Source organism: Ursus arctos, unplaced genomic scaffold, assembly GCF_023065955.2.
Source record: "Ursus arctos isolate Adak ecotype North America unplaced genomic scaffold, UrsArc2.0 scaffold_37, whole genome shotgun sequence".
NCBI lineage: Eukaryota > Metazoa > Chordata > Mammalia > Carnivora > Ursidae > Ursus > Ursus arctos.
In genome coordinates, this window is record NW_026623053.1 from 16,416,664 (window position 1) to 16,443,542 (window position 26,879).

General features: G+C 36.8%; 1 protein-coding gene across 2 annotated transcripts; it reads left to right on the forward strand.

Annotated features, from left to right (window-relative positions):
• On the forward strand, positions 1-26,732 carry BRMS1L (BRMS1 like transcriptional repressor). 2 transcript variants are annotated; one of them, XM_026513613.4, is made up of 10 exons: positions 1-346; positions 3,373-3,463; positions 7,551-7,678; positions 9,248-9,327; positions 19,387-19,483; positions 20,491-20,574; positions 21,652-21,716; positions 22,428-22,467; positions 23,096-23,243; positions 25,111-26,732. In XM_026513613.4, the coding sequence occupies exons 1-10, from the start codon at positions 205-207 to the stop codon at positions 25,226-25,228; spliced, it is 993 nt and encodes a 330-aa protein (XP_026369398.1). In that variant the 5' UTR covers positions 1-204; the 3' UTR covers positions 25,229-26,732. The 2 variants fall into 2 exon arrangements, with proteins under 2 accessions (XP_026369398.1, XP_026369399.1); XM_026513614.4 differs by having other exon boundaries at positions 23,117-23,243.
• Positions 26,733-26,879: the final 147 nt, after the last annotated feature.

The window sequence follows — 26,879 nt, forward strand, 5'->3', positions numbered from 1 at the left end:
AAGGACTGCCTCCACCAATGGCAGAGCTCCCAGAGCAGAGCCTGCGGGTTAGGTTGTGAGGCTCGGGCCGGGGGCGGGGAGGAGCTGAGGGGGTTCAGAACGCGCTCGGCCGCTGGGTGGGTCGGGGCGTTCGGCGCGCCCTTCATTGAAGCGGCAGTGGCTGGGCTGGGCGCCGGGAGTGGGAAACGACGGCGCGGCTGGAAAATGCCAGTCCATTCTCGAGGGGATAAGAAGGAGACGAACCATCACGATGAGATGGAGGTGGACTACGCCGAAAACGAGGGGAGCAGCTCAGAGGACGAGGACACGGAAAGCTCGTCGGTCTCGGAGGATGGAGATAGCTCAGGTGTGCAACCCCCTGGGGCCGGGACCCTGAGTCCTCGCTCCGGGCGCACGACAGGCCGCTCTCCGCACGCCGGGCAGCTGCGTCCTGCTGGGAGTGCGGGGCGGGGAGAGAGGGAAGGGGCGGAGACTGGCTCCCGGCCCTCAGCAGCACCCGGACTCGTCGTGGGGCGCTGCCTGGCTCCAGGCGGGTCCCCGCTGGCGGGGCGGGACCGGGCACGGGCCTGGGCTCGCCCAGCTCCCGGACGCTGCGCGGTCCTGCTCGCGGTCGGACCCGCCCTGGGGACCTCCGGGCAGTGCCCGCGGCGGTGGACCAGAGCCGGGAATGCGCGCAGCTTGTTTGGGAGATCTTGGAAATGCCTCTTAGCCCCAGACCACCGATTTTTCTTATTTTTATCTTTCCAACCCTTCTCAACATGGGTGGGTTGTCAGGGCCGAGGTTGGTTAGATTTGTGCCGGCTCTTGGCTGGTTAGAATTTGTTGACCTCAGTTTCCAAGTCAGCCTGTCAGTCAGCACTTGACATTAGCGCTCCTAAGGGGGCCGACTTGGAGCTGTCCCATTTACAGCATCTGTCTGAACTTTGCAAGACTGAGAAGAGCCCAACATCAGGGGTGATTTTGGATCTTCATATGCTTATAAATTGGCTTATTTGGGGCAGCTCTGAAATGTTCCAAATCTTTTCTTCCCTGCGATCGATTTTCTAATTTTGGGTTCTTTCAGGTTTTTTTGGGTCGGAGGGCAGATTAACATCATAAGTTAATTTTGCAAACTTTTAGGATGGTTATTTAAAAAAGAAATGGAATATATGATTGCCTGGATTCTTTTTCCTTTTTCCATATGATGAGGATGAAACTTAAACTTCTTTGTCTTGGCCCGACTTTGGCCATGTAAAGCAAGGATTTGATGACAGACTGTCATTGCCCTGACACCCTTTTTTTCAGGTTTCTCTTTCAAAGCAAATCTCCATGGAAGTATGTAATTTCAATCAATAAATTAGCCATCCCCAAGTAGGCATTTATGAGTGATTTCCTGGAGCTGCACTGGGTACCACTCAGTGTGAGGTGAAAATAAATAGTTATGATCTGATCTCAATTAAACAGCTGTCATCAATCAGTACTTGAGTAAACTACCAAATGAATACTTAACAATGTAAACAATGCTATAGGATTTCAGAGGCAGAGGAAATCTTTTCAGAATAGGGTGGCCAGCAAAGGCTAGTTGAAAAAGGTGGGATTATTTTAATTATCTTGAAGAATGGCTAGGATTTGGATTGGGGTGGTATGTTGTACTGGGAGGAATATAAGAAAAAGTGCAAAGGCTAGAGTTTAAGGCTTATTCAAAAGAGCGAGAAACCAGTTTTGTTGGGAGAAGGATTTGAGCTAGAAAAGGAAAAGAAGATACAGATGTGAAAGATTTCCAAAAAAGCACAAAACAGGATTGATGTACCCAAGTTTAGGAGTGAAGGTAAGAGGAAAACCCCGGATATAAGGAGAATGGTAACAGCATAAGTAGAAATAGAAAAGTGAAAGATTTGAGATGAAGATGGAAGTTAAGAGTATTTCAGACATGTTGCTTTTGAAGTGATGGTGGTATATTTAAGTCAAGAGTGTCAGCGGACAGATGGAAATGTGACATTGCAACACACCTGGGGTAAAGCATAATTTGGACGTCATCTGCCTAGCCATGGAAGTAGGTGAGATTTCAAAAGTGAGCAATACAGAGAAAGAACATCTAGGCTGTACGTGAATACATTTTCTAGATCTGTAAAACACTTACTTGATCTTCAAGTGTTCTTTGTTTTTTTGATGGGAGCTAGGATCTCACAAAATGACATCAATATGTTAAAATTCTCCCTAATTTTTATGCTGACTTTTGTGATTTCTCACTGATTTTTATTTCATCCCAGAATATAAAGGACAACTTAATTTTGAAGAATGTAATAATAATTTGAACTACAAAAGTCAAGTTTTTTAAATGCAAAGACATTATTTAAATAAATTATGCAGTTTTGCTTCTTGTGAAAGCATTTCTTTTCTGCCATATGTCTTTCATGTTAAACTTCCACAGTTTTCTTCTTCTCAAACCTTGGTACTGAGCAGGTCCTAAAGCTACCAAACCAAACCAAACCAAACCAAACACTCTACTATCCAGAGATACTGGGAAGTGAGTCATCTTGAGGGACCAAGTTTTAAATAGCCAAAGAGTAAGCTATTAAGAGCCAGAAATAATTTTAATCTGTTTTAGGAAAGTTAAGAAAAACCCAACCCTCTAGTTCCTTGCTGTATGAAAATAACTGAACATAATTGAACTCTTTCTCAGAGTTTGACCTTTATCTGGTGCAGATCATCTTGTGCTTCACTTCCTCTGCAGTGTTGAATACATGTGATGTAAAAATAGAAGACCCAGAAAATAGGAGAGAGCTGGTCATTAACAGGTGCTTTCCTTCAAAAGTTTGCCTGTTTTCCTCTTCATTTTCCTTTTCCTCACTTACTGATAGTAATTTGGGGACAGGGAGCAATGAGAATATGAGTAGGAGACCAAGCTATCTTGTGGTAAACAGAATGAGAGTAGTTTTCTTTTTTATGTGACTGGCAGATCAGTCACGTAAGCAGTTCAGAAAGAAGAATTCCAAAAGTGTTTTTGAGCAAAGTCCTTTAATGAACATAATCATTTTGGTGCTTAAGTTCTGTTGAGGTGATGGAAAATAAACCAAAAGTGGATTAATTACTTCATTTAGTATATAGCTTGATGTCAGCCCTTAACATGATTTAAAAATGAATAAAAATAAGAAGGTCTAGACATTGCTGTAGCTTTAATTCTCATTTGTATTTTAGGTTAAAATCTGTAGTGGAAATTATTTTGGATAAATGTTTATTTTCTCTTAAGGCTTAAGGTAGGCCTTGCGTACTTAACTTCATATTATAGTTTGGTGTGTGTTTTTTGTTTTATTTTTTACCATTTGAATTAATATTCAGATAATTTGGAACATGAAATTAATTTTTTCTTTGCTATTTGCCTTTTATTAACAGAAATGGATGATGAAGACTGCGAAAGAAGAAGAATGGAATGTTTAGATGAAATGTCCAATCTAGAAAAACAGTTTACCGATCTCAAGGATCAGTAAGTAGTGATGTGAGAAGGTCATTGTCACTGAATCTCAATCATGTCACATGTATATTAGCACAAGAGAAATTACATTCACTCTGAAGTATTTTCCTTTTTGTATTTTATGGGGCTGACTGATCTGAAAGAGGCTTCCACTGTGGTTTGCCTGGTGACGACCTTATTTACTCAACTGAGGATTTTGAGGCAGGTTTTTTAGGGGGTATAATAACATTTCTATATGGATGTTGGTAATTAAAATGTTTTCGCTGGGTTGTTTCATCCTTGGTTCAAATGTACTTCATTCATTTCTTTGTTAAGTAACTGAATAAAGATAGCATTTTTAAGATTTTAGAATAAGAAAATATCTCCCAAAAATGGCACAGTGATTTTTGTTTATATCAACATTGGATAGTACATACATGTTTTCACATTATTTAGTTTGCTTCTTGCAACAGCTCTGTAAGGTTGGAAGATAGCCTTATCTCCACTTTACCTGTGGGAAAATGGATGCTCAGAGGAGTGAAGTGATTTGCCCATAGTTCATCAGAAAGTGATAAACTAAGCTAGGCCTTCTGCCTCCTAGTACTATGGCGTTCCTTCCAGTAAGGCACATTACTTTGGAGGAAATATAGTGGAGTAGAAAAAGCATAGGCTCTGAATCCAGGCTTTCTTCACAGAATAAAATGGTATAATAGTAGCTTTTTTATTATTAACCATAAGGATTGTATGAGCAGTATGTGAAATTCTTAGTCTTGGCTGGCACATAGTGGGTGCTTATTAGATACTGTTTTCTACCCCCTCTTCATAATACCAGAACTCTTATGAGCTGTTGCTTACACAAGAATGGGCCCCAGTGATTTGAGAAAACAGAATAGATGCAGATGCAGATAAAAAAAAAAAAATCTTAAAGGTGAGCTTTTACTTTGAAACTTGCTGGCAAGGTCATGGGGCATAGCTACGTATTAGGACCTGTAAATGAAAGAAGCTTCTGAGAATATGGATACCCTAATTTATTCAGAAGCTGGCTCTTCATGAATTCTTCATAATTTTGCTGCTTATTCTGTTTCCCTACTTCTTCCCTAGAGAGCCCAAAGTAGAGATGAAAACATGTTTAATTTCTGGAATTCCCAGACTAAAAGGGGACAGATTTGTTTACTAAATGAATCCTACTGTTTATGCCATTTCTGGCCTTAACTTTCATTGGTATGAGAGATGAATATATAAATATTCAAGCTAGTGCAACAAATTAATGTAGATAATCCAAAGTTTAAAATTTTGCCTTTAAAAAACATGGTATCATTTTTTTATTCTGAAGATTTACATTATTAATTTTAAATTAAAATTAGTTTGGATCCCCAGAGGATCCATTATTTGAGCAGCATGGAGAGTTCATCCAGGACCATTCTGAAAAAGAGGAAGCCAATTTGTGTTTTTGTATTTTAGTTCAGGTAAGCCATGAATGAATAATTCTCATACAATTAATCAAGATATACCTATTGAGCTTTTAGAGAATATTTTATGGTTTTCCAAGAAATGAAAATTACTGTATAGTTCTAGTATAAGATATTACCAAGGAACACTTTGCAGCTAGTCACTCTTTAAACCTAATCTTATTCATCTTGGGGCTGGCAGTTGCCTTGATTTTTGCGTTTTCATGGCTCATTATGACCACAAGCCAGGTCCCCCCATCAGCCTCATTCATCTCAGAAAATATTAAAAGTAGACCCGTTACCACTATTAATGGGATTATTTCTCAAGGAATTGGTATTCAGAAATATGTTTTAGAAATAAATAATCTTTGCACCAGGTTTATAATTATCTTATTTTTTCATCTGCTCCACTTGCCTCATTGCTATTTTTATCCGGTTGTACTGTGTATCTCTGTAAGCGGTCTCAAATCCTTTTTAGAAGAGGCGGGAAATAATAATAATAATAACAATAACACAACAAGTTATCCTGCTTCTAGCACCATAGGGCATAATAGCACTCCTTTCATAGGGCAAAAATACACCATTTGCAGTTTGTATACTGGTGGAAGTTTCTTCTACCTCCTTAAAAAGATAGAGGAACTTACACCGATGTCTGTAGCCAGTAAACATGAATTGGGATTCTACTCTGTGAACAGTATTGTGGTTACTGGTGAGGAACTCATGATTCTTGCCTTTGAGGAGTTTGTGTCTGAATTCCAAGTTTGTTGAAATGATATTGATTTTGAAATCTTTTAAAAGGGTAGTTAATTGAATGTTGTTAACTCACATATCCTGTTCATTAAAGCTGCTGTTCACCTATTAGGGATACCTTATCAGTATTTTAAGTTCAATGTTTTTCAGGTTCAGTCATCATTTGCATCAAATTTTTAGCATTTTGCCTAAGTTGTATTTATGATTTCATAAACTATAAGTATCATGTTGTAGTTTTCTCACTTTACACATTCGTTTATCATTGTATCTTGAGTTTTAGAAAAATTTAACCCAGATATGATAATGTATTATTGGCAGTTAACTCAGATAATTTTTCCATTTTTGTTTTAAAAAAAATTTTACTGTATTAACACCCAAACTTGCTCAATTCCTTCAGAATCATAATATAAATCTTTATGCTAATTATAATGATCAGTTATAAACACCAATATTGACTATCTTGGTTTTTTTAAAGTTTCTATTTTAATTCCAGTTAATGTACAGTGTTACATTAATTTCAGGTGTGCAATATAGTGATTCAAGCATTCCATACATCACCTGGTGCTCATCATGAGTGCGCTCCTTAATCCCCATCACCCATTTAGCCCATCCCCATCCCCCTCCCTGATTGTCTTAATTGTACTGGTTTATATTTTCAAGAGGAAAGAGAAGAATTTTATATGAAAGCCAGGTACTGTAATGTTTTTAAAAGCCAACTGCTAGTTATACTAACACCTACAAGCATAATCAGTGGGTTTTTTTTTTTTAGCAGTTACTACATGCCTTCCTTATGACACATTCTTTACCTATGAGAAAGCAATGAATGGCAAAAAAAGGAGTTTACAAAATGGTCTTAAATTGTGTTTTGTTTTGAGAGAGAGAGAGAGCACGCACAAGCAGAGGGTAGGGAGAAGGAGAGAGAGAATCTTAAGCAGGCTCCGTCCGCATGTGGAGCTTGATCTCATGAACCTGAGATCATGATCTGAGTGGAAGTCAGGAGTCGGATGCTTTACTGACTGAGCCACCCAAACGCCCCAGAGATCTTAAATTGTTAATTTGCTTTGAAAGTTTTAGGATATCTTTAAAATGCCACAAAGCCAGGATTAAAAGTGCCTTTCACAAAGAATGACAGTATAAACATCTTCCTGTTAAAAAGAGTTCTGTTCTGCAGGATTATTGCCAAAAATAAACAATGAGTTGTCTCAAGTACTCAGTCATTGATAATCAAGGTAAAGTTATTGGTGTGACAGCTGGCAAATTAGAGTATTTGTATGTACATTCATAAAGACAGCAACAGGGGTCTCCTACCCCGTTTTTCATTTTCTCATCCACTGAGCAACTCCCTTTGTTGCAGTTTCTTCATTTGCAGTCCAGACAAACTGGTATGCCAGATCACAAGTTCTGTAGCCATTGGTTTTTACCTCTATCACTCTATTTCCTCTTTGTAAAAACCATGTAGGCTGAATATAACATGGACTCCTTTTCAGGAAAGATGGAGAGAAGCCAGGAATTATTTATTTTGACAATGAGTAATGTCTATTATCTAAATTATTCAAAATGATTTCTTTGTTTCTTTTAAGCTCAGTGTTTAAATGAACTTTTCTCCTAGAATTTATTGTTCTGCAGTTAAAACCAAAAATCTAGAGAGCAAAAAAAGTAGTATCTTAGTTGTATTCTTTTGTACTGTGAATTAATCATTAAAGAACGATATATCTAAAAAAAAAAAAGAAATATCTACTTTGTGATTATATGCATAAAGTCAAATAACGTAACTGAGTTTTTCACTTGAGATTAAGACAAAAATACATTTGTTAGGCTATCAGAATATGAATGATATTAGGAAGAGAGAATGTATAGAAATGGTAATTTGTTAGCCTTTGTTGGGCTTTTAATATTAATATTTTAATTTTTGCTTTGTTAAGACTTTATAAAGAACGATTAAGTCAGGTGGATGCAAAACTACAAGAAGTCATAGCTGGAAAAGCACCAGAGTATTTGGAACCACTGGCAACTTTACAAGAAAATATGCAAATTCGTACAAAGGTAGCAGGTAGGAAAGTGAAACATCTTTTCCATATAGTAGAGTATGAACTCTTCACTAGACTTGAAAGGTATTTGTCAAGTGAGTGTTTCTTGTTAATAAAATCACAAATATATTTACAGTGAACAGAGTATTTCAGTCAATCAGCCCACAATGATTTGTTAAATGCCCTTTGCTTTCCTCTTGCTGTGGGGGGATCAAAAAGGCCTCAGATTGCTCACAGTGTTGTTGAGAAGATTCTTCCATATGTAAAACAATTAGAAACATGATACTTTTATTAAGAGCAATGGTTACTATTCCAGTTTAATTTCTTATAAGATAAATTGAGATTCAATTTAAGTACCTAGTCTTCGGTTTGTAATTGGGATCCAGCCTCAGAACTGTGTCCTAGCACTCATGACAAGGGATGTACCTATTTGAAGATCACTTATGATTTTTCATAGACTAAAATTGAATTTTAACTAGTGGAGATGATTTTTTTCTTTTGGGGGGGCACTAATTGATCCTCCTGCACCTATTATATAATGCCTAAGGCATTGTTCATTATAAGTTTTTTTGTACTAAATCTACCTTTAGCCAAATTTTATTCTTGAATGCTTAATATTAAATATGTAGATGATGTGATACTTGCTGTCTTTGCATATTGGTTTAGCACACCCTGAAAAGGAAACAAGTCCTTAATTTTCTTTGACATTCTAAAAGAAGTAAGTGAGACTTAACTGGATGTTTAGGAAATACTACTTGAGTCACTTATTCACTTTTCTACTGTGCGGCCTCATTTACTTTTTGATTGTACAAAGAACAGTGTGTGGGTGAATGTGTAGCTAATGGCCTAGTTCCAGGTATCTGTCCCATGCCTTTACTATACAAGAACGAATTACATTTCTAGGGTCAACTGTGGCATTGAGTTTCATATACATATATCTAAAGCTCTGTGTTTGCTGTGTTTTGATGGTGTCTTTGCACGGCCATGTTGCCTATTTTATACTATTGTCTTGGTAGCTCTAAGTAACCTCTCTTGAGCATCCATTCTCTAGATAAAGCTCTGTCAGGAGCTCTCAAACATCCTATCAGTTTATGCATTTTGTTGTTACCAGTTTATACATTTAATCTTCTTGAAGCTTTGGACTCTGAAAATAAATAACAGTTCAAAAATAGTGGTTTTGTTGGTTATGGTATCCACTTACTACTTTGAAAAGATATGATTAATGAAACCAGAGTTTATTGACTATTTCCATTATGAGTCCTGAGATTACTTTTCACAGGAAAGGAGTTTTATTTTCATTTTGATCATTCTCTATCAAACACTTCAGGAGTGTTCTTTAGAAGAATGGAGTAAGAACTAAAATTTGCAGTGCAGTTTCTTCCCAGTTCTTAAATTCTTAGTTCTTCTAGTCTGCTTTAATATATACTTTAACTGAGCCCTTTTATTTTTAGTCTTTAAAGATTAAGCTAGAATCATTTGTCAGTTTCTTCCTGATTCATCTTGTAAAATACAGTTGGACAGAATTCCTGTAAGGAAGTGATAATGAATCTCATTACTGCTAACATAATCAGAGTGATTGTGTTTGGTTGCAGGAATCTATAGAGAGCTCTGCTTAGAATCTGTAAAGAACAAATATGAATGTGAAATTCAAGCCTCTCGCCAGCATTGTGAGGTACTGTTATTTTACTTAACTTTTAAGCTAATTTCAACTCTTCAAGTCTTTTTCTGAGTGCATTAGTTAAAAAAGTAAATAAAATAAATGAAACAAAATTAAATTGTACTTTAGCTTATCACTTGTGAATTTTCTTTTTTAAATACAGCTGCAGTGGAAGCTGTATTGGAAATAGGACACAAAGAAGGGATGATAGAAAAGAGCTAAGTGAGATAATTTTAGTTTGCATCTGTTACCTTAAAAAGACTTTGTAATGATCATGTCATTTGACATTGCTGAAAATATTAGTGCAATTAGTATAATATTCAAGTTAAGACTCAAAAAAATGTGTATCCATTGGTACAGTTAGAATGTTGGGCGTATTGTTAATCTGGCTCTCCAGATCTATTTCCACATCTTAGGGCAGAATTCTCTATGGTAAAAAAATAGATGTATTTTTCTCTAGGTTCTCTTTATTTGAATAGTATTTTAAAAACCCACTGCTGATTTTGCAGATAACTTTTCATATAATCTAGACAAGATCATAAAAACACTCATGGAAATAAGAGAACAAGTTCTCTGATGACTCTTATCTTAATTTGTTATTTTACTACATCTTTGTAAGTTATTAAAATACTAAGCGTAGATAGATATAAAAATGATGGAATGTGTTGTTTCCTTTTTTGATTACTGCTGAGATGTAACATCTTTTTGATGTTTACTGGCTGCTTGGATTTGTTTTCCTTCACTTCTTCCTATTCAAATCTTTTGCCTTTATGTTGGGCTATTAGTGTTTTTCTCATTGACTGTAGAGGTTCTTTATATATTCTGGATACAAATGCTTTGCTTGTTATACGCTTTGCAAATATTTTTACCCAGGCAATGGGATGCCTTTTCACTCTTTTGATGTACAGTCTCATGTAGCTGAATTTATCATCTTTCCTTTATGATGTGCTTTTTGTGTCTTTCCCACTTTGAGGTAAAAGACATACTTTCCTTTCAAAGGTTGAAATTTTGCTTTTTAACATTTAGATTGCTAACCTACCTCTAATTTTTGCATGTGATATAAAGTATGGATCTTTTTTTTTTGCATATGGATATGTGATGTCCACAGTGTTTATTACTCTATGCTCGTTTGTTTTACCATGAATCAGCAATTCTTTTTTCTCCCCATCTCTTTTTTATATCAAATGTCCACTTATATGGCAGCTTGTTTCTAGCTGTTTTAATTTGTTCCATTCATCTGTTGGATTGTTTCTGCACTGGTAGCATAACACCTTCTTGACTGCCTTCAGTCTAGTAAATCTTGCTATCTCAATAAACTGATAATTTTACTTTGGTCTTCTTACACTTGCTATTGTTGAAATTTTTTGTTTAGTAACATCTTTTAAAAAATTACTGTTAATTTCCTGCTGCTGTATAAGAAAGCATTTTTATATATTGATATTATATCCAACCGTATCTACTTCTCATTTTAATTCTAATAATTTAATTTCAGATTCTTAGATTTTCCATGTAGATAATAGTGTCATTTGTGAAAAATGGCAGTTTGTTTCTTCCATTCTGATCTTCCTCTTATTTCTTTTGTTTGTCTTAGTGGCACTGATAGAACATCATGGAATAGAAGCAGTGAAAGCAGATCGTGGTTGTGTTCTTGATTTTAAGAGAATGCTTCTCAGGTTTTCCAATCAGTGTGATATTTACTATCGGGTTTTGATAAATACTCTTTTTATCAAATTAAGGAAATTTACTTTTATTTTTTGTTTTCTAAGATTTTTTTTTTTTTTAACCAGAAATGGTTGTTAGGTTTTAGGTTTTATTAAATGCTTGGTCTACATCTATTGAATCAGTCATGGTTTCTTTTTTGTACTTAATGTATTTTCTTAATGTTAAGCCATCCTTGGATTCCTGGAATGATTATTTTTCTTGTGAATTACCAGATTCGGTAATTCACTAATGTTTTGTTTAGGAGCTTCATTTCTATGTTTGTCAGTGAGATTTTAATTTTTAAGTCTCATACTGCCCTTGATTTGATTTCAAGTTCCATAAAATGAGTTAGGAATATCCCATACTTTTCTCTCTAATAGAGATATATATTAAGATTGCAGTCATCAGTTCTATGAGTGCTTAGTACGTCTCGTCTTTATGATATATTTTAACAGTCTTATAGAAAAGTTGCAAGACAGTACGAAAGAACGTTTCTGGTGAACATGAGGATGAGTTGGCGACATGATGCCCCATCACCCCTGAATACAACGAACGAGGGACATTTTCTTGTATAACGATTTTACAATCATCAAAATTGGGAAATGTACATTGATGTTACTACCATCTAATGCTCAGACCCCATTTAAATTTGAGCAGTTTTCCCAGCAGCACCCTTTAGAGCAGAGATCCAGTTCAGAATCACTTAGGGTCTTTGTCATTGCATTTAGTTGTCATGTTGTTAGTTTCCTTTAATGTAGAACAATTCTTTAGTCTTTCCTTGACTTTCATGATCTTTACAAATTTGAAAATTTCAGTCCAGTTATTATGTAGAATGTCAATTTTGAATTGGTCTGATTTCTTCATGATTACAAGTGGGTTTTGCTTCTCAGTAAGAATACCACAGGACTGATGTGTTCTTCCACTGAATTCTATCAGGCAGCACACAATTTATGTACCATTATTGGTGATACACACTTTGATCACTTGATTTAAGTATGGACTTATTGTTTCCTTATTTTTTGTCTGCCTCATCTTTCAATCACCGAGGGAGGTGTGTTAGAATTCTCTGTGTGATAGTGGATTTGTTAATATCTTTTTTGTTGTTGTTGTTATTAGTTTTCTTCTTTATGTCCTAAGAAAATCCACATATTGTTCTTTTCACAATAGTAAAGTCATTCATCATTTCAGATCTGGAGGCCAAAGGTACTGATGATGAGATGTCCCACAATGCACGTCCACTGTCGTGGATTCCTTTGATCAAAAATGATGGTACAGTCCCGGAGACTGAATGCTCATGATTCCAGAGCTCCCAGCTGAAACTTATCTCCTATGGAATTTCTGTTATCTTTTTCTTTTTTCTTACTTTCCTCTTAAAAAAAATTTTTTTTTAACTGTGGTAAGAACACTTAACATTGAGATCTACCCCTCTTAACAAATATTAAGTGTGCAATACAGTATTTTTAACTATTGGTACACTGTTGTAATACAGATCTATAGAACTTAATCATGAGGTTTAACTGAATCTTTACACCCACCCAACAGCAACTCCCCAGTTCCCTTTCTCCCTAGCCTTTGCCTACTCTCTGTTTCTATGTGTTTGACTAGTTTGTATACCTTCTATAAGTGGTATCATGCAGTATCTGTCCCTATGTGACTGGCTTATTTCATTTAGCATAATGTCCTCAGGGTTCATCCATGTTGTAGCGTAAGGCAGGACTTGCTGATTTTTTTAGAGACTGAATAATATTCCATAGTATGTGTATATCATGTTTTCTTTATCCATTTATCCTTCAGTGTGCATTTATGTGGTTTTTCACATCTTGGCTATTGTGAGTAGTGCTGCAGTGAACACGGGAGTGCAAATCTCTTTGAGATCAGTTCTTTTGGGAATATACTCAGAAGTCAGATTGCTGGGGCGCCTGGGTGGCGCAGTCGTTAAGCGTCTGCCTTCGGCTCAGGGAGTGATCCCGGCGTTATGGGATCGAGCCCCACATCGGGTTCCTCCGCTCTGAGCCTGCTTCCTCCTCTCCCACTCCCCTGATGTGTTCCCTCTCTCGCTGGCTATCTCTATCTCTGTCAAATAAATAAATAAAATCTTAAAAAAAAAATAGAAGTCAGATTGCTGGATCATAGAGTTCTAGTTTTAATTTTTTAAGGAAACTCCATACTATTTTTCATGGTAACCATACTATTTTACATTCCTACCACCTGTGCACAGGGTTTCAGTTTCTCCATATCCTCACCAACACTTGTTATCTTTTGTTTTTCTGACAATAGCCATACTCATAGGTGTGAAGTGATACCACACTGTGACTTTTTTTTTTAAAGGTTTATTAATTTGAGAGAGAGCGAGAGCATGTGCATGCTCAAGTAGGGGAAGGGGCAGAAGGAGAGGGGGAGAGAATCGTAAGCCTTGACTCCCTACTGAGTGTGGAGCCCAGCACTGGGCTCGATCTCATGACCCTGAGATCATAACCTGAGCTGAAACCAAGAGTCGGTCACTCAACCCACTGAGACTCCCAGGCGCCCCCCATGCTGTGATTTTAATTTAGATTTTTCTGATGAATAGTGATGTTGAGCATCTTCTCATGTACTTCTTGGCCATTTGGATGTCTTCTTTGGAGAAAGGTCTATTCAGGTCCTTTGCTAATTTTTAAATTGAGTTCCTTATGTATTTTTAATATTAGCCCTTTATTAAATACATGATTTTCAAATATTTTCTCCCATTCTTTTCTTTATTGTTCTTTAGTTTCTTTATTGTGTGTCTCCATAGAGATGATTTTTCTCTCCCTACTTGGATTTGTTCTGCTTTCTGAATCTGAGAATTTGTTTTCCATTAGTTCTGGAAATTTCTCAGATATTATTTTTCTGGTATTGTTTTTCTTTCATTTCCTCTGCTTCCTTCTTATGGAACTTGAGTTAGTCATATGTAACAACTCACTTTGTTGTCCGTATTTCTTAATACTTAATTCATATTTTTAAAAGGTTTTTATTTGAGAGAGAGAGAGAGACAGAGAACACAGAGGGAGAGTGAGAGGGAGAAGCAGACTCCCCGCTGAGCAGGGAGCCCAATGCAGGGCTCAATCCCAGGACCCTGAGATCATGACCTGAGCTGAAGGCAGATGCTTAACCAACTGAGCCACCCAGGTGCCCCTTAATTCATAAAATTTATACTCAGTATAGTATCTGAAGTTCTTCAGAGTCTAATTCTGCTGGTTTTTTTCCTTCAAATTTCTGCCATACCTCACAGCTTATTTCCTTATTTCGTAATTCTGGACTGTAGCAGACTTTATTGGTAGGAATTCTGTGAGTCTTGGACAGAGGATGTAGTTCTTCAGATAATATCTGCTTTTATTTCTGTTAGGTTTTTTCAGCTAGGCATCCTGGTGTGCCAACAGCATGTGACTAATTTAATTTTTTGGCTTGGAATTTCCTAGAAGATGCAGGTAATCTACATTTGAATCTCAAATATGTAGAGGTCAGGCCTAAGATGACATATTTTGGGGAAAAACATTTTTTCCATTTAGTGCCTAACTGACACAGATGAATTTCCCTCAGGTGAATCTTTTCTAGTCTGCCTTTTTGAAGGTGTAATCCTTCAGGGCTATGCAGAGATCCCAGTTCTTATTCCTTGCTTAGGCCCAAGATCTTTCTCTTTTTCCCGAACAGCCACTAAAAACCATTCCTCTAGGTTACCAACACCAGCAGACACCCTCAAGGAAACCATAGCTTCAACAGCAGGTTAGCATGCTGGTTTCCTGCTCCTTGTTTATTTTTGGTTCTCGGGGATATCTCTTACTTTTTTAAGAGCTTAACTATACCTTTAAAAAAGATGTTTCTGGTATTTTATTTAAAGTATCTGTGTAGGTGTGTTGGGAGGTTTTGTTTTTGTTTTGAGATTTTTTCGTTTTTGTTTTGAGGACATCTGGTCTACTATGTTGTCAAAAATAAAAGCAATGTATCTTCAAGAAATATTTTTTACTTAGACAAATATATTGATATTCTTTCTTTTCCATCATTTTTTAAAGATTTATTTATTTTAGGGTGCCTGGGTGGCTGTCGGGTAAGTGTCTGCCTTCAGCTCAGGTCATGATCCCAGGGTTCTGGGATAGAGTCCCGCATCCAGCTCCCTGCTCAGTGGGGAGTCTGCTTCTCCCTCTCCTTCTTCCCTTCCCCCCAGCTCATGCTCTCTCTCTCTCTCTCTCTCAGAGAGAGAGAGCAGTGTGTGTGAGAGCATCGGGGGGAAGGGGAGAGGGAGAGAGAATCTCAAGCAGACTCTCTGCTGAGTGTGGAGTCCAACGTGGGGCTTGATCTCACCACCCTGAGATCATGACCTGAGCCTAAATCAAGAGTCAGTTACTTAACCAGCTGTGCCACCCAGGCACCCCTCTTCCATCATTTTCAGCTTTGAAAGTCTTCCCTCCTTCATAGAGATTTTAAATATTTACCTGAATTTCTTCTAATTTAGTTATGGCTTGATTTTTTAATGCATAATATTGAATTAATATTATAAATGATCTGTTTACTTATATAATTAATACTCATTAATAGTTCAAGGGCATTTTAGACAGGAAATAAAGGCTGGAAGGGAACTTACACTTACAGTGTTATGGATTTTATAGTCACTCTCATTTTAATCCTTACCACAGCCTTATGAAATAGGAATTATCTTGATTTAATGAATGGGTTAACTGAGGGGCTCAGAGAGGTTAAGTAATTTGCTTAGGGTCACACGTTTAAGGAGCAGCAGAACCAGGATTGAAATCTTCTGATCTTTCTAGTCATGCAATTTGCCATTAAATCTGAACTTTGTTATTCAGGACTTTTTATCTGCTTATTATTTAGTTCTACATTTGGCTCATACAGAAATAACTGAGAGGCAGGGGAAGTGGGAAGAAGGGAGACACACTGCCAATTGTCAAAGTAAGTTTGATTAGGAGCAGATAGAAAAGACGGGCTAGGACCAGAGACTAGACATGTTCACATGGGTATGCATACAGAGAGTATGCCAGAAAACCACAGAGGCGATCCAGGCAGCAGATGGTTTGTGTCACAGGAAGGAAGGAAATCACATTTATAGAATACACGTGTGCCAGACAGTGGGGCAGGTGGTGAGGCTTTATTTAGGTTATCTCATTGAAGCCTCCCCACAGAGCTGGAGATGAGTGTTAAGATTGACAGCAGGTGGTAGCAAGGTCTCAGGCCCTGAGGGTTCAGGGTTAGGATTCCAGTTCTTGAGAAAATTGAGGCTCTTCAGGGCTCTGATTTTGGTTATCTATTCCTTTAATTTTTTTTTCTGATTATAACATTAATAAGTATTGAGAAAACTTGAGAAGTTAAGTCTAAAGAAGTAAATACAGTGAACCATAATGTACCAAGCAGTGGACATTTGTTAATAAGTATGTGCATGTTTGTGTCATTGTTTTTCACCCAGCTGGTATGACTATACATACTATTTTGTATCCTGTTTTACAAGTAGCATTTCATGAGGATTTCCCTACAGCTCTAAATACTCCTTTAAACATTTGCTTTTAGCAAGTAATGTGTGTACAGCAGTCCCCTCTCCCATCTCTAAATTCTATATTCCAGCAGCAATGATCTAAGTCTCGTAGTTACAGCTTCTGGAATTTGCTCTCATCTTTCTAAATAATATCAGTTTTAGATATTACTTATTGGTTTCCTGTTATGAAAACTGAAGATTCCATAATAGTTTCCCTCATCCCATTCTTCTAATACTGTTGTCTCAATTTTTGTTTTTGTTGTAGCTATAAATATCGTTTACTGAGCCAAGAGTTACACTACACTCAAACTGCCTTTTTTGTACAACTCTATTTGTAGCCTCAGAATTAATAATTGCTTCATTTATTTTTAGTTTTGTCATTTCTTCTCAGAGACTCCAGCAGATCTGTGAAAGCCCCGTAATGCCGTTTTCCATGTGATCAAATGCATCAGATAATCCCCGAGGAGCATCCCCTGTACTCCTAGAATCCCCTGTCCTCCTGCTCTGACCTGTGCCCTCCTTCAGATGCTTTCTAGGCCAGCTGCGTCTGTCTTCCTGGGGTGTATTTTCACCATCACTCTAGAAGTTCCCTTTATGTTTTTCCCACTAGATCTTGTTCTCACTTTCAGATTGGAAAAGTAGCTTCTTGGGAAAAGGTGTATAGAAATAAGCTTTGTGAGACATCTTGTATTGGCTAGCCATTGGTTTGTAATAAATTACTCCAAAACTTCCCTAAAACAATAAGAAAATTTACTGTTTTATGGTCTCTGTAGCCAGGAATTTGGGAGCAACGTAGCTGGTTGGTTCTGGCTCGGGAGTCATATAACGTTGCAGTAAAGAGGTCAGCCAGCGAAGCAGTTGTCTGAAGGCTTGACTGGGGGCTGGAGAATCTGCTTCCAAGGTGACTCACTCACAAGACTGGCAAGTTTTTGCTGGTTGTTGGTTGGAAGCCTTAGTTCTATGGGTCTCTCCAGATGCTGCCTGAGGGTCCCCAGGACCCTGTGACTGCATCTCTCAGAGTGAGTGATCCATGAGAGCATCCATGAGAGCGATGATGTTTTTTATGACCTGGATTTCTGACACATTCTATGCATTAGAAGTGGGTCACTAACTCCTATCCACATTCAAAGGAATAAGTATAGGTGTGGAGATTGGAGAGGTATCAGATTTTGAAGCGAAATATAAAATTATAATAAGTACTTTTAGAAAGCTGAATTACCTGTTGAACAAAGAAGCCTCTACAGGCCCCTGAGCAAGGGAGTTTGGATGCCCCTTTCTTTTCCAGTGTCCTCTAGCTGCTGTGTTAGTGACTTTCTTTCCTACTCAGGAAAGGTTTCTGAGGATTTTATGGGGTTGAGGATGAGAGAGAGAAGGACAAAAAAATAAGACTGAGAATAGATTCAAGTCCCTTCTATCTGTACACTCTATACCTTTAATATCTTTAGAGATGTCGTCAACGCCTCAAATATTTCAGGCTCATTGTGTTTAGTTTTGTTTTTCTAATTATAAAGAATGATTAGTGGACTTATTTTAGAATTTTTGCTTGACCTAGGGCAATTTTATCAACAGGAGTAAGAGAGACTGCACCAGTTAAATTTTCATATTCTTAAAAACAAAAGTATTATCACTTCCACTCTGCGTTAGGAGTCATTTTTGGTTGGAGAATCTGATCTGTTTATAGCTTTCACACTATCTTAACCATGGCTGGGGTCTGCTCTCCCTTTTCCTCTGATATATAAGGTTTCCCAGGGCTTGTATCACAATGTAGATAAGGCTGGAAGATTTCATGAGGTTTTACCAAAGGTAGGAGAACAAGTAAAAGGAAATAAGCAAAGAGGGTAGCATGCAAGGAGATGATTTTTCATATGAGACCTAGTTTTGGTCTTCAGCTTTACTTTCTCTAGCTCCTGGCTTGCCTCAAATTGACCAAAGCATCTTCTGCCAGTCAGGAGAACCTTCAAGCATGTGTAGACTCTAAATTTCAAACCAAAAGAGAGGATTTCATGATTCACACTGGGAGTGCTGCCAAATGGGTGTGGCCTGTGCCTTCCACAAGAAATCCTATCTAACTGTATTCCAGTATTCTCTACGAGAGGACGGTCATATCTAACTATGATCCTTACTAGAGTAAGTGTGTGGTGGATGGGCTGGGAATCCGTCATAAGCTTTTTATATAATGAAGCTATATATTATACTTACGTACATTTTATCCCTTTGAAAATAGGGGATATAGTGTTTTCTAATTAAAAGAACAAGGGGCTAGAACTAGTAGACCTGGGTTCTAGTCCGATTTGCCAGTAGTAGTCTCTTAGCAAGCCCCTCAATCTTTCTATAGTGTTGTTGAGCAATCTGGATATAGTCTATAGTTTTATGATTTTGACTATCATTAGATTTAAAATGATTACAGAATTCATACTTGAATCTTTCTCTTTTTGATACAGTAGTCTATTTTGTATGATTTTGAGATATTAGGAATCAAGGCCCAATTATGTTGCGATGAGAAAACACGATCCATTTCCTAATGATACACTTTATGGGACAGGTTCTCTATTATAGTGACAGGTAGGATCTGCTTATATTTAAAAGGGGCCATTGGAACTTACATTGTATGTAAAGTAAACATTTACCCCCATATCACATACAAATTTAGATGTTCTTAAACAATTTAATTGCATGTATTTAAATCTATACTTAGATTCTATATTTTCTGGTTTTATTTCTTTGATGTTTTTGGCATTTTATCTTAAAACATTTTAAGTTAGCCAACAAAAGCATCATGTGTTAAAGTACTTTAGGAATAAGTTATTTAATACTCATAGTTAAGACCGATTTTTTACTTTTACTGATGCATGATTGTTTTTTTTTTCCTTCAGAGTGAAAAGCTTTTGTTATATGATACAGTACAGAGTGAACTGGAGGAGAAGATAAGAAGGCTTGAAGAGGATAGGCACAGCATTGATATTACCTCAGGTAACGGGAATGACATCATGGTGATATTTACTTTAAGTGACACTGAACCTGTGGCTTATCCAACTCTTCTAATATAAACGTTAAGTACATGAAGTCCTAATGAGAGGAGAAAGGGGGAGACTTCTAAAGAATGTGATAGGCTTGTGATTGTTGCTTTGATTTGAATTCACGTTTCAAAAAGACATAGAGAATGGAGTGCATGAAAAGGGACAAAAGAGAGTGTGAAAGGAACTACAGGAGCAAGAATAGTACACTATAAGAATAATAAGAATATTATAAGAGTAGTATTGGAAGACAACTACGGTATATGTTCTTCTCTCTGTCTTGAAAGATCAGGTGGAAGAAGGAATAAAAAGCTTTTCTTTGTGGTATCACACAAACTGGAAATTACAGCGAGGTAGATTTTTGTCTCAGAAAAAGGAAAAAGTTATTAATAATTAGATCAGTCCAAGGCTGAAATTGCTTTTTCAGGGGTATTATGGAAAGGCTTTCTACATTGGGTTGAAGATACACTGGGTTATCCTACAGGTCTTTATGTATATTACTTTACCTCTTATAAATTTTATTTCTCTGGCATAGAGTAGGCACAGCGGAGTGAGACAAGCTGAACTCTGATGCCACTGCCCCAGTCCCTGCTACTTGGGTGACCATGAGCAACAGTTAATTCAGCTTTTCTAAATCAGTCTCCTCGTATGTAAAATTGAAATAATAGAAATAGCTACCTCAGAGATAGCTTTGAGGATTAGGTGACACAATGCACGCAATGTATATTTAACAAAGTACCTGATACATGTTCATCAGTTATTAGTCATTAAGGGCCAAGTTGATTTTTACTTTAATAAGGGCAGAGAAAATATTATGAAGATATAGCTGCTCGTGAAATTATATAGTTATAGGTGTATATACATAGCTTCCAATGAAATTTTGCTACCATGAAATTACATAGCCTTTCCCCCCATTTTGATCTCCAGAAATCAGCTAATATTTAATTTTTATTTACTTACCAGAGCTGTGGAATGATGAACTTCAGTCAAGAAAAAAGAGGAAGGATCCTTTCAGTCCTGACAAAAAAAAGCCAGTTGTTGTTTCAGATATCCTTTTCTAATTTTTTTTTTGCCTTGGTATACATTTTTGCATTGTGCATATCTTTGTAATTTTTATCAGTATACATTGACTTTATTTATATGATCCTGTAATAGGTAAAAGATGATTTCCAAAACTGAAGGCAGAAGAATATAGTTTAGATTAAGAGGGGTAGGGAAGGAGCAGAAATTTAGTCATGATCTCAACTTTGAAAATATGGCTTTGTAGTTCACAAAGGCTTTGATGTGAATATAGCATTATTAATTCACATGTATATATATATATATTTTTAAAGATTTTATTTAGTTGACAGAGACAGCCAGTGAGAGAGGGAGCACAGCAGGGGGAATGGGAGAGGAAGAAGCAGGCTCATAGCAGAGGAGCCTGATGTGGGGCTCCATCCCAGAACGCCGGGATCACGCCCTGAGCCAAAGGCAGACGCTTAACAACTGCGCCACCCAGGCGCCCCCACATGTATATTTTTTTTAACACTTTTCAGTGTTTCTGAAGTTGGAGTGTCATTATTTATTTATTTTACGGTGTTTGTTTTTTGAGAGAGAGGGAGAGAGGAGCAGTGGGAGAGGGAAAGGGAGAGAGAAAAATCTTAAGCAGGCTCCTTGCCCAGCACGGAGCCCGGTGTGGGGCTTGATCTCACAACCCTGTCATCATGAGTTGAGCCAAAATGAAAGAGCCAGACACTTAATGGACTGAGCCCCCCAAGAGCCCCCAAAACTGGAGTGTCTTTAACTTAAACTAGTATGTGCTTTCAATCTTGGTGTTCACTGTGGTATCCTCCCCTTACCCCCCTGCCTTTTCCCATCCCCACCTCAAAACAGTGATTAGGTTGGTAGTATATCTTAAAATCAGTGATATCCTAGAATTAAGAGAATAAGGTATAGCGTCTGAAGTACTGGAATATATTTATCCTGGTACTCAGTTTTTTGGAGAATAATGTGAAGACAGAATTCAGCATGTCACAGGATTATGCCCAGAAATTACTGTTCCAATTCTCTGAAAAACAGAAGTTTGGAAGTAAAATTCAGAGTGTGAAATTCTTACAGCTAAATTGACCTTGACTTTTCCACGTCCATATATAGTTTATATGCTACAAGATCTTGATATTCTTGAAGACTGGACAACAATTAGGAAGGTATGATTAAAGAGCAATGGAATACAAGTTATCTTTATATAGTCTACTTTTTAAGATTCTGTGGTTTTTCACTAATACATCAAAATATGATTATTGTTAATATGCTTTACTTTGCAGCATTCTCTCTATAGCAGTTAATGCTAATATAGATAACAGTGGATTGCAAGAATATTTTAAGAGAGACATGTCAGCAATTTGTATTTTTCCTGTAATAATGTAATTAATAATTTATGCAAAAGTACAGAAAAGCAATTATTTAGGTTGCCCAAAGTAGTAATAAATAACATTTCTGTGCCTAGTCCTCAGCCCAGTCCTGGCTTACTGAGGGCACTCAATAAATATTTATTGAATGAATGAAAGTGAATATTTGAACTCATTCTGTATGTCTTGCATTCTGTCATTCAGCATTCAAGAATTATAGGATTTTCTGTGCTTATTTGAAAGTGGAGACTTACTTTTTGTATTAAATTTTTCCGTTTTTCAGAAACTTCTTAGTTGCAAGAGATAATTCAGGTATTGATAACACCTCTAGGTGAAATGGTTATTCTTTATATTCCTTATGGTCTTAGACATTAAAATTTATTAGAGCAGTTGAAGATTGTATTTCACTGTTAGCTTTTGAGGTCATCAGTAGCGTTGTAGACATTAAATAGATCCCAGAATGTACTTTCTGTCTATAAACTCAGGGTCTGTCTTCTTTTTTTAATTAAGGCAATGGCTACACTGGGTCCACACAGAGTGAAAACAGAACGTAAGTCATTTAATCTAAGTTCAGGAATCTTCTCTGTGGAGACTGGTTGAATCAGGGCTGTTAAGTCATCCACATACTAAACAGCGCCCCCATCAGTGGTTTCATTTCATCAGTGAACACTACTCCTGGAATTACAATATTTTAAAATCCTACTTCAAATTGGCATTAGTAACATAATGTATCTGCTTCCCCTTCTGGCACTTGTCTAGTTAATGATTTCTTGTACATTGTATAGCTTCATTGTGTTGTTATATTAAAAACTTAGTGAATTATATAAGAAATGTAAGAAATTCTTTCTTTAGAAAAAGATTTTATTTATTTATTTGAGAGAAAGTGAGAGAGAAGAGTGTGCATGAAAAGGGGGAGCACCAGAGGGAGAAGTAGGCTCCCCGCTGAGCAGGGAGCCCAATGCAGGACTCGATCCTGGGACTTTGGGATCACGACCTGAGCCAAAGACAGTCGCTTAACCGACTGAGCCAGCCAGGCGCCCCTCTCTTATTTCTATTAGATTTACATTTGTTATCTAAGAAATATTTTTTAGTGTTTTTTCACATATATGCATGGATTGGTTTTATTTCTTAATGTTTTGCACTTCTGTTCTTCTGACAATGTCTTATTAATATAACAGTTTTTGAACTGATCCCTTTAGCACCTGTGAAACTGGAAAAACATCTGCACAGTGCTAGATCTGAAGAAGGAAGATTATATTATGATGGCGAATGGTATATACGTGGACAAACAATATGTATTGATAAAAAAGATGAATGTCCTACAAGGTAAAAATGATCATTTCAGCATTGTGCGGTATTTACATTATTGTCAATAAATATTTGTCCCCTCTGTAGTGCAATCATAATGCACCATTAGTTGCCTATGGACCTTTTCTCTCGGCATATGATTTGATTAGCATGTGTGTTCACCAGTGTTAATATCATATATTAAGTTCTTAAGCACAAGCATTAACACAAGAGGAAATGTTGGAATTATTTAGCCCAGGTAAGTAGTCCTATTTGTTAGTTCTTAAAGTAGATGAATTGTTAGGTTTTTAATATTATGATCTTTAAACCAGACTGTTATGAGTTTTGGGTGGATATATTAATCGTTAACTTTTTTGGGTGTGTTACAGTATTTTGGATACAAAGAATATGTATCAATTAGAGTAGGAAAGGAATGAAAAATTAACGAAAGCCTTAAGAGTCACAGTAATTACAGTATAACTTGAAAACCGAAAGCTGCCTTTTAAAAGACTCAATCTGTCTAAGCTTAAATAACGTTTCTATAATTATATAGCCTTCTAAGTTTTTCCAGTTTTTTAAGTAATCTCTACATCCAGTATGGGACTCAAATCCACAGCCCCGAGATCAACAGTCACATGCTCCACTGACTGAGCCAGCCAGGCGCCCCCATAGCCTTCTATCTGGTTGTCGCTTTTGGAAAATATTAATGCTAATCACTGGTTTTGTTCCTTCAGTAGTTTAGGATTTAATTCTCAGAGTGGTAGCCTTCTATAGTAAGAAAGTATCTTTTTCTGGGTATGAATTTAGTTAAATGCAGTGTTTGTATTTAGGGAAGAATACCCATTTTCCAAATACAGTGGTTTTACTTGGACTGTCCTTTATCTGTAAAGTTTTAGGGTACTAGGAGCATCGCGTATAGTAACTTCCCTCATAGAAGCCCACTGAGCTAATTACACTAGGTTGTGTGTGATACCCCTAGATCCTTTGCTTTATCTTGCTGCTTTTTTTTTTTTTTAAAGATTTAATTTATTTATTCGACAGAGATAGAGACAGCCAGCGAGAGAGGGAACACAAGCAGGGGGAGTGGGAGAGGAAGAAGCAGGCTCATAGCGGAGGAGCCTGATGTGGGGCTCGATCCCATAACACCGGGATCACGCCCTGAGCCGAAGGCAGACGCTTAACCGCTGTGCCACCCAGGCGCCCCTATCTTGCTGCTTTTAAAACATTTTACTGACTACTTAGCATAACTGTGATTTAAAAAGAGATGAAATAGTATAAGAGTATTAAACACAAATCTATTTTTAAAAATATTTCTACATAAAGATAAGTAGTGTCAAAAAAGAATCCATACAAGTGCCATATAAATGGTTTGACACTGGGAATTAGGGATTGGTATTTTTAAGATTTCCTACACTGGGTGTTATATGTAAGTGATGAGTCACTAAATTCTACTCCTGAAACCAGTATTACACTATGTTAACTAGAATTTAAATAAAAACTTAAATAAGTGGATACTCTGAAAAAATAAAGCATATGAAAAAAAACAATGAAAGATTTCCTACAGTCAGGGCTGATATAAATTGGAGGGTGATACTATATAATTAGTGTTTTTGGGGGGTGGGTTGGGGTGGGGATGTAGTAGGAATGATGTGCATTTAATAGTTCTAATAGTAACTGTGCCCACTTCTATTACGGAAAGAAGGGAGGTTGTCTCTCAAGTGTTGCTGAGTGTGCTGTTTCTGACAGCATGCCCTGCTGATAGCACAGCATTGTGGTAAATGACAATTACATACCTGAACCTACTGTTGCTGTCCAGCTATTTGGGTTTTATGGCTAGTACTCTAAAATGAGTGGCGGAGGCGTACTGCAATTCATTCATTCATTCCTTTTTTCCCCCCCTTTTTAGTGCTGTAATTACAACAATTAACCATGATGAAGTTTGGTTTAAGAGGCCTGATGGAAGCAAATCTAAGCTTTACATTTCACAGCTACAGAAAGGAAAATACTCAATTAAACATTCATAATCATGATTTAAGTGTTACCTAAAGCTACCTTATTAGTGTTATCAAGTGTGATGTGCCATGGGAGTTAGAAATGTATTCAGTAACTTAATATTCTCATCAAATCATGACAGACTGTATTGTAGGTAGTACTCTAAGTAGACCTCATATTGATATGTCAATGAGACAGTAATAAAAACTTAATCATGATCATTACATTTATTTGCCTTTTAGGTCCAATGACCTAAAGCAACCTTAGCAAATACATATATATGGTAGGGGTTTGTTACTAAATTTTTTTCTTTGTTTTTTAAAAACATTATGCAAATCTGTTTTATTTTTAGTGAACTATGTTGCTAAATGGCTACATTTGTCTGCAATTTCTTTGATTTTCCATATCCTTGTCACTCATTGTGTTTGTAAATAAGCCTGATAAAATGTTTCCTATCAATGGTTTGTACTAGTACATTAGTGTTAAATCAGAATTGAAATTTAAACATATATACGTGAATATGTATATATGGCATCATCAGCTTATTTAGAACTGATGGCCTTTCTTTACAATCTTGTTTTACCCAAAATGAAGCTATTGGGTTTGAAAGCTAAGGGAGCACTTTTGTAGACTAGCAGCTTTCCTTCTCCTCTTCCTTGATTGTATGGCGGTGACCTATTTTTACAAATTATACTTAATGATAATTAGTAAAATTAGCGTCAAGTAATAACATGCTTCTACCTGTATTTCTCGTGAACCTTTAGAGGGCAGGTTTTTATGCCTGGTATTTATGGTGCAGTATATAAGTGGTGAACAGTAACTGACAGTATTGTGGTGCTTGCCGCACATGTCTGACCTTTTGAAACAGATTTTTAGTAAGCATTTTCCAGAGGTAAAACTAGGTTCTTATCTTAATTTTATTCCTAGGGCGAAGTAGACAGGGATAATGTTCTTGAATCTATTCCCAAATTAATATTTTTATCTTTGGTGTTTCTACACTTTAAGGCCACTTGGTGCAATTTAGAAAGTATTGGCCTCTCTTTCCTTAGCCACATGCAAAATTAACTTCTAAAACCTCAGGAACAGTACAAAGAATTGAAACCCTCAATATGGCAGCACAATTGGCTGTAGTATATATTAGGGTACAACCAAATCAAGTTTTCCTGGTGGTCTTGTGCACTTTAATTTCTGTTATAATGAGACTGAAGAGGATGAGGAAGAGAGCTACTTATTAACACTTAGGGCAGGAATATCTGCATTATTCCGTTTGTTTTCTTACTATTTTACCTCTGCAAACATCTTCCTGTGCAGATCACTACTTCACAGTTGCCAAATGTTAAAATATTTGACTTCTGAAATTCGTTATCGGCAAAGTTATATACTTTGTTCTGTTTCTAATTAACCTTAGCAAATGTATATAATGTCATAATCCAATAGTATTTGACAGTACTTATGTATACAATGTTTCATAAGCATTTTTAATAAGATTTGTATTTTTAAATTTAGTATATAATAAAAAGATGTGTTTGAGTGTCACTTGTAGTGTCTTGAATTACTCGTGTGTGAGTTCTTTATAACCTGTCCACTTCTAAGAATGATTTCGGCCAATTTACATTAATAGGTACAGAGAGTTGGGAGTGTTGAACAAATGTTTCTGCTTCCCTACACCATGGTTCAACCTCT